This window comes from Mauremys mutica, chromosome 9 (assembly GCF_020497125.1).
Source record: "Mauremys mutica isolate MM-2020 ecotype Southern chromosome 9, ASM2049712v1, whole genome shotgun sequence".
Classification (NCBI taxonomy): domain Eukaryota; kingdom Metazoa; phylum Chordata; order Testudines; family Geoemydidae; genus Mauremys; species Mauremys mutica.
Genome location: NC_059080.1, coordinates 72,960,347 through 72,974,868, shown reverse-complemented (window position 1 = coordinate 72,974,868; position 14,522 = coordinate 72,960,347). Strand labels below are relative to the sequence as shown.

At 41.4% G+C, this 14,522-nt stretch overlaps 1 protein-coding gene and 1 long non-coding RNA gene across 12 annotated transcripts in view; one reads left to right on the top strand and one right to left on the bottom strand.

Moving 5' to 3' along the window:
- TFDP2 (transcription factor Dp-2) overlaps window positions 1–14,522 on the top strand; it is a 178,997-nt gene that overhangs the window by 158,727 nt on the left and 5,748 nt on the right. For all 11 annotated transcript variants that reach the window (XM_045030682.1, XM_045030684.1, XM_045030683.1 and 8 more), the window contains 2 exons: window positions 1,393–1,544; window positions 5,820–5,986. In XM_045030682.1, coding sequence (XP_044886617.1) covers window positions 1,393–1,544; window positions 5,820–5,986 — 319 coding nt within the window. The remainder of the gene's footprint in view (window positions 1–1,392; window positions 1,545–5,819; window positions 5,987–14,522) is intronic.
- LOC123377599 overlaps window positions 7,386–14,522 on the bottom strand; it is a 30,782-nt gene continuing 23,645 nt past the window's right edge. Inside the window, exon 3 of the long non-coding RNA XR_006582249.1 lies at window positions 7,386–7,753. This is a non-coding gene — a long non-coding RNA (uncharacterized LOC123377599). The remainder of the gene's footprint in view (window positions 7,754–14,522) is intronic.

The window sequence follows — 14,522 nt, the reverse complement described above, 5'->3', positions numbered from 1 at the left end:
GTTCAGTTGTACATTCCATAGCTGAGAATCAGTTGTTGCTGGGGAACTGAAACTTCAGGATCCTTATTATAAAAGACTCATGAATCCAGGTCTGGCACTTTTCACATTTTGATGCAGTAACCTAGGAAAGCTTTTTGAAACCCGCTGATTTGGCCTGAATGAAGAAATATTGTAACTTCAAATGAGGGCATTTCATTTTTTTAAAAGTCTATACTGTATTTATAGTGTTTGGATATATGCCTTGGTTTTGAATACTTTACACATAATGGACCACTTGTATAAAATCATGAGTTAAAGTCATAGGCTAACAGAAAATAACATTTGTTTTCTTAGTGCAAAATATGATGGTGTTTTAGACACAATCAGATATGCAGTGAAATTCTAAGCATTTGTACACTTCTGCTTTTCTCAGTGGCAAAATAATTTTTCTAAATAGTTGGACTTAATTCTGATCTAACTAACACTGATGTACATCCTAAGCAACTCCAAGAAGGCACGCTGGTGAAAGTGATAGGAAAATTAGAGCCATAAACTCCCTGCTTACTCTGTTTATGTATCTGTTTTATGATAGCTCTTCAGTGTTGGATTCTAATTTAACTACTTTCACCATTCAAATAATTTTAGCAGTTTCTTGCCATTTTATATGCTTGTGCTCCTATTGACTGGAATCAGTAGTGCCAAACATGGACTACAGAAGATTCACAGATATCCCCGATTATTGCCAGTCATTGCAGTCTTGACTATATACAAAATCCCATGGCAAAAGATGAGCTGTGGAGAGAAGATTGTAACTTATAAACAGTTATGAAAGTGGGTAATTTCAAAGCTACAGATTTGCTAGGACTGGATGATATAGAGTGAACAGAGGAGAGAAAAGGGGAGGATGGATAAGAATAAAGAAGAGAAGAGGGGAGTGGGCCATGGGAGGTGCCATTTGATCCACTTTAAGTATAACTTTGTTATCTTTACATTTTCTGACCTTCTAAACTGATGTAAGTATGCACCCTGCTAGTAGATAAGGCCTTTGTTGTGCCTTTTAAGCCCTAGTTCCTAATGTGTGGAGATGCTCCGTCTCCTGGGCGTTGTACTCAGTACTCTGCTACCCTCCCAAAGCTCCAGAGATTGCCAGGGGAGCATGTCTGCTGTGCCTCCCTTGAAAGGGTGCCGCATGCACTCCTTTCTGTTCCTGGCCAGCACAAAGAAGACTTTGTTAGCCAGCACAGAGAGTTCAGACTGTGGCAACCCCATCTTAAGAAAGATACCAGACAGGTGCTGGAAGTACTGGTACTTGGTTACTAAAACAGCTGTAAAATCCCAGATCATGGAAGAGTCCACATTTACATTTGAATGACAGTGGTCATTTTCCTTTTTCTTTTTTTCTTCTTTCTACAGCAAATAGCATTCAAAAATTTGGTACAAAGAAATCAGCAAAATGAACAACAGAATCAAGGTCCTCCAGCTGTGAACTCTACAATACAGCTCCCTTTCCTAATAGTTAACACTAGCAAAAGAACTGTTATAGACTGCAGCATATCAAGTGATAAGTGAGTGTGATGTGGAACCACATATTGGAATATTCAGTCTTCTGTGTAATAAGTATGGGATTTTTCTTTGAACAGAAAGTATATGCACTTCATACTGAAACTAATTATACATTTGCATTTCCCTTTCATCTTCCTGGTGTTTGACATAGATACTGACTCCAGGCAGAGCCAGCTTTAGGCCGATTCCCCCAATTCCCCTGAATTTTTTTAAATTTAAACTTCAGAACTGAATTGTACAAGTTGTTGGGAGGTAAGCAGAAGCTTTTGGTACCTGGGAAGGCATAGGAGGGAGTTTGAGATTGTGGGATACTAAAATTATCAGTGGTGATATATTTTAAATTGTTGATGTCATCAGTCTTCCATATTAACACCCCATTGAGATGAGTGGGACATTTCACATCCCTAAAGCTACTGTTTGCGACTCAGGGACCTGATTACACTATATTTTCCCCTTACAATTTCCCTTTGTTGCAACTCTCTGTGCAGTCAACTGGTGTTCACACCAGTGGGGTGCATGTGTGGATAAGGTCCCAGCAGCTGCTGGTGGTTTAAGCACCATGAAATTAGGGCTGTCAATTAATTGCACTTAACTCAAGCGATTAACTCAAAACTAATTAACTCAATTTTAAAAATGAATCCCGATTAATCGCACTTTGAATTGCACTGTTAAACTAATAGAATACCAATTTTAATTTATTATAAATATTTTTGGATGTTTTTCTACATTTTCAAATATATTGATTTCAGTTACAACACAGAATACAGTGGGGGTTCTCAAACTGGGGGTCAGGACCCCTCAGGGGGTCACGAGGTTATTACGTGGGGGGTTGTGAGCTGTCAGCCTCCACCTCAAACCCCGCTTTGCCTCCAGCATTTATAATGGTGTTAAATATATAAACAAGTGTTTTTAATTTATAAGGGGGGTTACACTCAAAGGCTTGCTATGTGAAAGGGGTCACCAGCACAATAGTTTGAGAACCACTGACATACAAAGTGTACAGTGATCACTTTATATTATTATTTTTATTACAAATATTTGCACTGTAAAAAGGATAAAAGCAATAGTATATTTCAATTCACCTCATACAAGTACTGTAGTCCAATCTCTTTGTCGCGAAAGTGCAACTTACAAATGTAGACTTGTAGGCTCTAAAGTTTTACATTGTTGTATTTTTGAGTGCAGTTATGTAACAAAAAACAATTCTACATTTGTAAATTGCACTTTCACGATTAAGAGATTGCACTACAGTACTTATATGAGGAGTATTCAAAAATACTATTTCTTTTTTCTTTTTTAAAATGCAAATATTTGCAATAAAAAAAAGCAAGTGAGCACTGTACTCTTTGTATTCTGTGTTATTGAAATCAATATATTTGAAAATGTAGAAAACATCCAAAAATATTTAAATAAATGGTATTCTATTATTGTTTAACAGTATGATTAAAACTGTGATTAATCACAATGATTTTTTTAATCTCATGATTAATTGCAGTTAATTTTTTTAACCATTTGACAGCCCTACATGAAATCAATCTGTTAGGTAAGACATCACAGTTGTTAAAATATTGGTGATTGGTCTATACTAGTGCTGCAACAACAGGACCTTTTAAGAAAAAAACCCAGTGTAAACACTGTCTGGTGTGCCCCAAAGCACTGGTTTGCAACTGGTTCACATTTAGAAAGTTTTCTTCTCAGCCATAAAGGCTAGAAAAGCCATTTAAAAAAAAAAAAGCTGGGATTCTAGAGCAGTATTCCAAGGTAAGATGTGGATGAATTCTGTGGCAGAAATGCAGAGCATATGATACATATAACTTTACTATTCATACCAACACAGCTGAGCTCAGGAGCTATTTCTAGATACTGTACAGCAAACACTGTTGTTGTTTTTTTTAAACATTTCTAAGTTAAACTTTGAGATTACTATACAACTTAGTATTTTTGGTGTGTTCCCCCCCCCCTCCCCTCAGGGCTTGTCTGCACAAAAAAGTTGTACCTCTTCAACTATACTGATACAGTTAAAGTAGTACAAAGCACTTACTGTGGACACAGTTATATCAGTGCAAAGGTGCCTAGTACTTATATAGGTTATGCTCTTCCCATATAGTTAAACTATAACAGTATAACTATGTTCATACTAGAGGTTGTACCAGTATAACTATAAATTTTAAAAAATATATCTCTGACAGTTTATACTAGTACAGAAACTGTGTGTAGACCAGGATTTAGACCCAATCCTTCAAACATTAAAGCATGTGTAACTGTACTCAGAGTAGTTCCATTCAAGGGTCTGACTGAAAAAAAGACCTGATGGCACTCCTCCAAACTCCTCCACCCACAAAATGAACTGCTTCCATGTCAGTTGCTAGAATGAGATGCTGCTTACTATAGATCAGAGGTTCTCAACCTTTTTCTTTCTGAGGCCTCCCGCCCCCCCAACATGCTATAAAAACTCCATGCCCCCACCTGTTCCACAACAACTGTTTTTCTGCCTATAAAAGCCAGGGCTGAGTTAGGGCAAGCAGGGCAATTGGCCAGAGCCTCATGCCATAGGGGACCCTGCAAACTTAAGTTGCTCAGGCTTCAGCTTCAGCTGCCGGTGGCAGGTCTTAGGGCCCCAGGTTTCAGCCCCACATGGTGGGGCTTTGGCCTTCTGCCCTGGGCCCCAGTGAGTCTAATGCCTCATGCTTGGCGGACCCCTGAAACCTGATCACAGCCCCACAGGGGCCACAGACACCTCGTTGTGAACTGATGCTATACGTCATGTAGTTGTTCAAAATATGAACATATGGCCTCTCTGAGCTCTAATGGGCTCCTTGAACTTGGCTCTCGCCCTCTCCCCAAGTGGAGTTTTAGTATGCCATGGGCTCTGTTAGGCCCCTTGACTGAGGGGGGAAAAGATAGTCCTATTTTCAACTCGGCACCCACCTATGGCATCAAAGTAAGATGCTGCTGACAGTAAACTGTGGAGATCACTGATCCCTCCTCTCCTTTCTTACATGAAGAATGAAAGAGTTAACAATGCTGACATAAATCATCATCACTGGGCACCCTGAGTTTGCACCTTAATGAAATAAATGGGGCAGTTCATACCTTTCAGAGCTATTGTTTCAGGCTCTTTGCTCTTTAATTTTTGCTGGTTTGGAGTCTCAGGTTGCAAAAGCAATGAAGAAATAGATTCTTGTTTATGCTTGACAAGTGTTTTGTGATCATTTCAAGCATTAATTGAACAAAAAACTGTCTTCCAGGGCTTAAACAGATTTCATAGAAAGACAGTGGACTTTTTTTAATCAGAAATTAATCAGTCTAGTTAAACTTCTCTTTCTGTTGGAGGTGGAAGAAGAGACAAGTTGCTTAAAATAAGTTTTAAACAGTTGATTATTGTCCCTTATTTATTGAAAAGAATAGATGACCTCTGGCTCATTCTCAATATTGCAGGCAGGCCAGAGCACAAGCTGAACTAATAATACAACAGTTCTGGGACAGAGGGCTGGTCTACACTACAAAGGTTTTACAGTATAGCTATACCAGCAACGCCTGCTGGTGGAGAGGCCACCCTGAACAAGATAAAGTACCCTGGCAAAAGGATTCTTCTGGCAGTATAAATTGCATCTACACAGGGGATTTTGCCAACATATGCGTGCTAGTTAAGGGTGTGATTTTTTTTCCTCACTCCTAACTGAAATATCTATGCTGGCAAAACGTGATATGACAGTTTTTTAACATACAGGACCTGTAAGCAAACAGATTTAGAAGGTTGTTCTTTAATTGATAAACTATCCAAAAGGCGATTTACATTGAAGTAAATAGGTCAGTTCACAGTGGAGATGTTGTGGATTAGAACAGAAAGTTTAAGGAAAAAGCAGCAAAAATAAAAATGGTTATTTTTGGTGACAAAGCTGTAGAAGACTTTCAAAAAGTATTGGATTTAGTACAAGTAAGGGTTCTTGCTGGAGCAGGAATGTTTTCCTCATCTTTTAATCTGTTTAATGAAGGAGAAAAGTTTGTGGACTCTTATTGCCTGCCATGGAAAAAGTTGTTTTAATTGGGAAATATGATCATTGGAACCCTGCAGAGATGCCAGTCTCCTAAGTACAGGAGAAAAGCTGTACCTGCCCATGGTATTTAGAAAAAAAAGCGTCTTTGACCTCTGAAGAAATCCTAAAATATTGTAATTGTATCTGTACACTTACCTCCTGAATGTATAGCACAGGAAAATATAATCAGGCCCAGGGTTCCTTCCAGAACCATCTCACTTTGACATGTCTCTTGCACAGATTTGAATACCTCTTTAATTTTGATAACACGTTCGAGATTCATGATGACATTGAGGTGCTGAAGCGAATGGGAATGTCCTTTGGGCTAGAGGCAGGCAAATGCTCAGCAGAGGATCTAAGAACTGCACAATCATTGGTGCCAAAAGCTTTAGAAAGCTATGTCACAGGTAAGTTAAATAAAGCTTTTAAATATTATCCTTGATTAAATTCAAAGCCATAACTTACTGAAGCATTTCTAATTGTGTCACACTACATAAGCAGGAGGCATTAGACAGTTTGAAGTAGATTTATGAAAGCCAGCAGGATCCCACAAATGACTGGTGGTTTTAAAATTAATCTTCAATGGGCACATGTAGACTTAATTTTAAATTGTTTAGAATATCGATTCATGAATGGGCTGCAGTGCAAAGGAATAATTCCATTAATAGTTTCTGGTGAAAACATAACCTTTGAGACTTAATAATATAGCAAAAATGCCTCAAAATGACAGTATTTTCCTTGTGTCATTGCTACTCCTTTTTAGGCTCAAAAGAATCCTGGATAACAGAAACAGGAAAGACCTATAAAAGGCAGTCCATTTCTCTTTTTCTCCTCTCCCTCACTCCCCCCAAAATGTGTGGAATAGAGAGCATCTGTGGAACAGAGGACAGATCTGATATTAGACTGCTCTTTCCGCTTATTGAGGAGATTCTCCTTATAAATCTCTCATTTTGCATGGACCACATATTCCTTTGTATTTGTACAGCACATAGCAAAACGAGGCCCCGATTTTAATTGGCCCTCTGAGTACTATTGCATTATAAGTATTAAATAAGAATGAGATGTAGTGTGTTTTAGAGCAGCGGTTCTCAAAGGGTGGGTCAGGACCCCAGAGTGGGTCAGAACCCCATTTTAATGAGGTCACCAGGGCTGGCTTAGACTTGCTGTGCCCATGGCCAAATCCAAAGCCCGACCCAACCGCCCCAGGCTGAAGCCGAAGCCCAAGTCCAAGGACTTCAGCCCTGAGTGGTGGGGCTCAGGTTGCAGGCCCCCTGTTGGGGCTGAAGTTCTTGGGCTTTGACTTCGGAGCTCCTCTGACCAGCGCAGTGGGTTTGGGCTTTGGCCCCCCTACCTGGGGTGGCAGGGTTCAAGTGAGCTGAGGCTTCAGTCCTCCCTCCTGGGGTCGTGTAGTAATAGAGGGTCACTGTGCAATGAAGTTTGAGAACCCCTGATTTAGAGGAAATAGGGCATGTGTATCTGGAGATATGGATTCTGTTACTGATCTTGAGCAAGTCATTTTCACCTTTATGCCTTATGTATAGTGTTTTGAGAACTATTGATGAAAAGCGCAAAGTGTCATTAACTAAATTAAACTTCCTAGAAAATGTTACAACCCTCTTTTATTAAAAGGTAGAACTTGCATTAAAATTAGGAGTGTTGAGCTCTTTTATTAGAATAGCAGCTGGACTCTGCTTTAATAAGATTCTGGATGTTTGTTAAAATGTGTTGTATAGGTTCTTGAAATAATTACTTTCTGTATTTTCCTATCATTGCAAGTATCATTGTAAACTTGTGCTTTCTCCTATATATTCAGTCTTCTTTCTTTGTTCTTCAGTGACATTTGAGTCCAGTGTTTGTGACATTACTTCTCAGTATTATGAAAGTCTTTTTGGATATTAACTCCAAGGTTGATCACATCCTGTACACAAAGAGAGTTTTCTCTTCCTACCCTCTTCTCCTAGACATTCTGCTTGGATGAATTGCTTAGTGGTCATAGCTAGGTGGGCTTCCAGTTATAGACTTAGACAGCATGCTGCAGTGTTGTAGGTTACTTACATGCTTCTGGTCCTTGGCTGTTGTCAGTCTAAACTTAAATTGTTCTAAAGTTCTCTTAAACTTTCTGGTTCACTTTAGGAGATCTTCCACCGATGAAAGGAATGTTACCCAGTAAATAGCTAAAAAGAAATTTCAACACTTAATTTTCAGAAAAATTAGAACACTGCCATTAGCCTGGCACCCGTGTTGTTAATCTGATTCTCACTTCACCTAATGTCTGTTGTATTGATTTGCCTTGTTTATTATTTTAAAAAATCTTGGGTCCCTTTCCTGTAGCTAAGAATAGAAGATTAATTTTTAATACTTTGTTCCCTAGATGTGGAAGCTCTATAGAAGGTAATGGTATTTCTGCTGCAAATGAGAGAAGAATTTTTTCTGTTGTAAACAAAGTAATTTTATAGTTCTCCCTGGGAGAATAATGCAGCTGGAAGCTGTCCAGTCACTTTGATGATAATTTATAATATATACATTGGTATAAATTTTTATACTCTTAAAGAAGTAAAATTTTTGTTGTTGGCATAATTTCTTTGGTAACACACTAGTGTTCCACATAGGCTTCTGGCTGCTAATCACAAGTCCTGTATTGACTCCCCCTTTATGCAAAGTACTCTCCACCAGTACTGTACTTTTTAGATGTGGGTTGCTTTGAGTACATTTTTCAAAGCTGTCTTATTTTGGTTATGAGAAAATATGGCCAAAAGTTTTGGTTCTTTTAATCTAGTATTGTGTACTAAAGTGTGTGCATTTTTTAAGTTTGAAGGTTTCTTTTATTGGTTGCTCCTAATATAATTATGCAGTGTGAGGATCAGTATAAATTATGTAGTTACTACAATCAGATGCCTGTATTAACAAATAGGAGTAGCTGTCTTAAATATGTTTTGCAAAGGTATCAAAAAGAGGGTATTTGCCTGACTACATGGTTCTCTCAGCAAAGTATAACTTCCCTTTTTAACTTTGGCATGCTTCATTTCTTATACTACCAGAGCAGAATTTAAGGTTAAGTATCCACATTTTATGGCTTATTTCCATCAAATTTGCAATGGTGCTTTAAAATATATAGGCTTCAATTAACTACTGCTCAAGAATAGCAAATCCATTTCTTGTATTTATTTACTGGTTACGTTTGGTGCAGACAGCAAAGTTTAGAGCTTTCCCACACTGGCCTACCCCATGAACTAGACTCTGTAGTGGGTGTCAGAAGTAAAGAATTATCTGAATCAGCTCATTGCTAGGTATCTCCTTAGCAAAGCATACTTACTGTACACAGTGATGAGAGCTTGGCTATGTCTACAGGACAAATTTCTGCTTGCATAGCTATGTCAGTCAGGGTTGTGATCTCTGACTGACATAGCTCTGACAGCAGAAGTCCTTACTGTAGATGCAGCTATACCAGCAAAGCTTGTTTCTTTTACGCGGATGTTTTTACTTAATTGCTTTTCCTATACCACTAAAGCACTCCTAGTGCATACCTGGCCTCAGAGACTGGGCCGAGACTGTGCTGCAGTTTTAGATAAACAGATAGTAAAGGCTGAAGATTAATTATGGTATTGTCATGTTTGCTAAATGAACATGCGTAACCATTGGAGAAGCAAAGCGGGAAGGATCTCCTAGTCTGGAGTTACATGGATAGATTTGGTGAAAAATCTACAACCAGATATTGACCATCTCTGCTAAATAAATGACTTTTCTTAAAGAATGTTACTTCCCAGCCCAAAATAACATTTTAGAATTGCTTATACAGACTAATGCAAAATATATGAAAGAATCTTTTCATTTATTAACTTTTTAAAATTTTCGTTGTACAAAAGGCTTACGTTTTATCCATTCCCTCAGAAAGCCCCCTCTCTCACAAATGTATATACTCTTACTTTTAAATTTTCTCTAGATCTCATTGTGCAAAAATTAATCATGTTATTTTAAATAAAAGCTTGAGTGTACTTTTACCTAAGTTAGTAGGAGTCTGGTCCAAAATTTAACTTAAAATACCATATTGGTATAGCACACAGCTTTCTCTCTATGTATCTTGAACTATAAATGCTGAGTTTGTTAACAAAAACCAAGTGTGTCTTTTTGGGGGTGGGGGAGGAGAAGCGGTTTACTACTGCTGGCACTGAGAAGACAATACAGTTTCTGAACAAGAACGTGTATTGTATATAGAGTGGGGTGGTAGCAGCATTGTACTTTAGATTGCGATTAGTTTATTGTTTACTCTAAAATCCACATGCTTACTTAGAATGTCTTGGAAATTGCTGTGATCCAGGGCAGGTACAGTGGTCCAATATAAGGTTTTCCAAGATACAGTCCATCCCTCCCATCACCACCAAAAAAAAAAAAAAACTGTAAAATTTTCATGTCACATGATTAACTTTTTTTATGCACAGCTGGGGCTCTGAGCCTCCTGAACTGATACCACCTACACACGATGGATCTCCAGCACCTACTTCCCCTCTAGAGAAGCAATATTTTAAAAAGTTATTCAGGGTATACATTGGATCTACACAGTGGCTTGATCCAGAGAAAGTCATTTGTGCAAGTGCAGCAGGACTGGAGGCTCTATTGCAGTCAGTGTCTGCAGACATGCTGACAGAGTATGTAGCTTAAGGTGATGTGCTGTGGCCACTGAACCGAAGTATACTCCTGGATGAATTCTGTGCCAAAAAAATTTAAAATTCTGCACACAATATTTTAAAATTCTGCATATTTTATTGTCAAAATATAATCACTCCAGTTTCAATTATTTTGGTAATTTATTTCAAAATATCTGTCAACAGATATGTCAACAATACACACAACAACAAAAAACATTCCCCCAGGAGTAGAAAGTTTTAAAAAAAAAACCTATTGCAACCCAGTTCCAGTTGGGGGGGTACAGGAGGGGGCTGTGTGGCATCCCCTCCTCCAGAGCCCAGCTGTGGGGCACCCTCCTCCCCCAGATACCTGCACCCCAGAGCCTTTACTCCCTCCCAGCTTCTTTACTGTCCCCTATGCCCGATGCGCTGGGCTCTGCAGAGTTCTGCAGCCCCAATTCTGTGCAAATTCTGCAGTGGCACAGAATTCCCCCAGGAGTACTAAGTACACCTCTATCCCGATATAATGTGGTCCTCGGGAGACAAAAAAAATCTCACCGCATTATAGGTGAGATCACGTTATATCAAACTTGCTTTGGTGTTCCTTGTTCCCTGACGGCCCCCTTCAGAGACCCCTGTCCCTAATCACCCCCAGGACCCCACCCCCTACCCAACCCTCCTGCTTCCTGTCCCCTGACTGCTCCGACCCCTATCCACACACCCCATCCCCTGACAGGCACTCACCGGCAGTGGCAGGAAGCAGAGCAACGTGACCCCAGCCCACTCCACTCCACCACCTCCCAGCCGCGATGCTCCGCTTCCCACCACCGGTGAGTGCGGGGAGGTTGGGGAAAGGATGCCCCCTGTACTCACCTGTGGTGGGAAGCGGAGCGCTGTGGCTGGGAGCTGGCGGAGTAGAGCAGGCTGGGCTGGGCTGCTCCGCTTCCCGCTGCCGGTGAGTGCGGGGAGATTGGAGAAATGACGCCCTCCACACTCACTAGCAGTGGGAAGTGGAGCGATGCGGCCCCAGCCTGCTCCACTTTCCTTGCCCCAGCCCCAGCCATGTCGCTGGGGAGGCAGGGGGTGTTGGGGAAAGGTCCCACACTCACCTGCAGCAGGAAGCGGAGCGCCGCGGCTGGGAGCTGGCGGAATGGAGCAGGCTGGGGCCGAGCTGCTCCAGTTCCGCCGCTGCTGGTGAGTGTGGGGGTCGGATCCCTTCCCCCAAGCCCTCTCCCCCAAGCGACACAGCTGGGGCTGGGGCGAGGGAAGCAGAGCCAGCTGCTCCTGGCCCCCCGCTAATCCCCCGGGCCACTCTGGGATTGTGGGGCCCCCAAAATTGCCACCCCATAGCTCCTGCCTCCTAGACTCGGGGGGGGACCCCTGACTGCCCCCGAGACCCTCTGCCCCTTATCCAACCCCTTGGCCCCAGCCTGGCACCCTTAACACACTGCTCAGAGCAGTGTGTCAGAGCTTTACTGCGTTGTATGCGAACCTGTGTTATATCGGGTCACGTTATATTGGAGTAGAGGTGAAGCATCCATGTACTGTAAGTCTGAGTCCTACCTTTGTCAGCTTCCTGAGACTGAGGACTAGTCTAAATTTAAAATTATATTGACCTAGCTATGGTGCTCAGGGCTGTGAAATATTTTGCGGCACAATTAGGTTGACCTAATCCCTGGAGTAGACGCAGCTAGGTCGACAGACTTCACCTCTCGAAGAGGTGGTTTAACTACATTGACAAAAAAAACCTTCTGTCAAAGGAAGACTCTACACCACGGCACAGTAGTGTAGAAATATTTTGTGTGTTGTGATAGTTGCTCTCTGCCTTCACTCTGCAAGGGCTCCTTCTAAAAGAAAAGCTTCTGGTTTAAAGAGCCGAGATTTCAGAATACTCTAAAACCCACTTGCATACTTCCATTTTACTTTTAAGTGTTGCCAAGGAAAATTATTTCAAATAGAGGGAAGATGAAAGACTCTAATAAGCAACAGTATTAGGGTAATGTAAATCATGCCATATGCTTCTCACCCATTTCCTGAACAATAGAACTGAATATAAACAGAGAAAAGCAAGTAGCTGCGACTTTGTTGGATGTCAGAATGTTCAAATGGGTTGCTGAGCTTCAGAAAAATGCCCCCCTAATAAGAGCTCTATACTAAAGACTGGCATAAGATCAATATTGATTGTTGCAGTGCAAGGATGCCATTGTCAGTCATCATGGTAACTGATGTTTTATCATGAAAAATAAAACAATTTTCAACTTCCTACAATAATTCTCCAATCTACACAAACCAAGGATTCAGACCTACCAATTTCTCCTCTCAAAATGCTGAAGTTTCTGTGGGGAGGTATTTTGTAAGACACTAGAAACCTTTAGTTCTGGCCTACACTACAGAGTTAGGTTGACATAAAGCAGCTTACATCGACCTAACTCTGTAGGTATCTACACTAAAATGCTGCCCCCCACCAATGTAACTCACCCACTACACTGACTTAATAACTACATCTCCACGAGATGCATAGCACTTAAGTCGATGTAGTTAGGTTGATGCAGGGTTAGTGTTGATACTGTGTTGCTTACATCGACTGTTGCTGCCTTTCAGAAGCTGTCCCACAATGCCCCACACTGACAGTTAAATCAGTGCAAGCACTCCTGGTGAGAGTGTGCACCGGCGACACAAGGAGCATAGTGTGGACTTGCAAAAGCAGTTTAATTACTGCTGCAGCTGTAAGGCGACGTAACTTGGATCAACTTTAATTCTGTAGTGTAGTCTTGCCCCTAGTCATATGGCCCTTTTAAAAACAGTAATAGCAAACCATAAAAGATATTTTCATCCACAAATTGCTATAGAAAATCCAAGCAATGCAAAATCTATAACATTTAAAAATTATACTCTAATCCAAAATATCAAATTTTGTAAGCCTTTTTTACCCATTAAAATTGAAATCCTGGTGAAACCTTAACTATGAGAGCATTACCATCCCACTATAATGCTGTGTCACACTAGAATTAGCAAAGTAAATTTCTGTCATTTGGTCAAGAGTTCCTCCAATACAGAGGCTTTTCCCCACCCCTCAAAAAAGTGCTGATTTTAATAATCAAAGTGCTCTAGCAGGATTGATTTGAAAACTGGGCTGGGGTGGACTTTCGGAGGGAGAGAAAGGGAACACCCATTTAGATGAATGGGTCAGTTCACACCTCTCAGAGCAATTGTGTCAGACTGTATTCATTTTCATGGAATGTTCAGATACATCTCATTGAGATGAATGCACCACTTTATACTCCTGGAATCCTCTTAGGCTGCAGAGGGTTGTGGAGACCCCTTTCTCCTGGTCTACACTAGGTAATTAGGTCGTATAACTACATTGCTCAGCAGTGTGAAAAATCCACACACCCCCGAGCGGCACAATTAAACCAATCTAACCCCTGATGTAGACAGTGCTAGGTTGACAGGAGAATTCTCCAGTCGACCTAGCTACTGCCTTTCTGGGAGGTGTATTGCCTACACCAACAGGAGAACTCCCATCAGCATATGTAGTGTCTTCACTGAAGTGCTAATGCAGTGCAGTTGTGGCACTGCAGTGTTTTAAATGTAGACAAGCCCCAAAGGATTGTTTATGACGAGAGTTGCTTCAGAATAGCTATTCCTCATTAACTCCCTGCATGGATGCTTTTAGTCTAGGATAGGAGTTTTTTATTCTGAATTAGCCGAATCCATTTTGGATTAGCACTCTATTGTTTCAGATGATGAAACAAGAGAAATGGTAAGATTATGTGCTCACTCAGGCAAAAGCTGTATTCAGGGCAGGCTTAGTGACCACCAGCTGGCTATTCCTGGTCTACAAATCATAGAATCATAGAATTCAAGATCAGAAGGGACCATTATGATCATCTAGTCTGACCTCCTGCAAGATGCAGGCCACATAAGCCGATCCACCCACTCCTGACAAAGGCACCGACTTCATGGGTGCTCCAGGGCTGGAGCACCCACAGGAAAAAATTAGGGGTGCTTCGCACCCACCAGCAGCCAAGCTTCTCCCCCGCCCCGCGTGCGCCACGTACCCACTCCTCTCCCTCCCAGCGATTCCTGCCCCCCACGCCTAACAGCCGTTTGGCAGTGCTTAGGACTTTCCGGGAGGGAGGGGGAGAAGCGGGGGTGCAGTGCACTCAGGGGAGGAAGAGGGGCTGAGGCGGGGGTGCAATGGGGGCAGGAAGGGGCGAGGAGGGTCGAGCACCCACCGGGCAGAGGGGAATTCGGCACCTATGCTGGTCTATACTCGATCACTTCACCTCACCTGCATAAACCACCGCCAGAGTTGCCA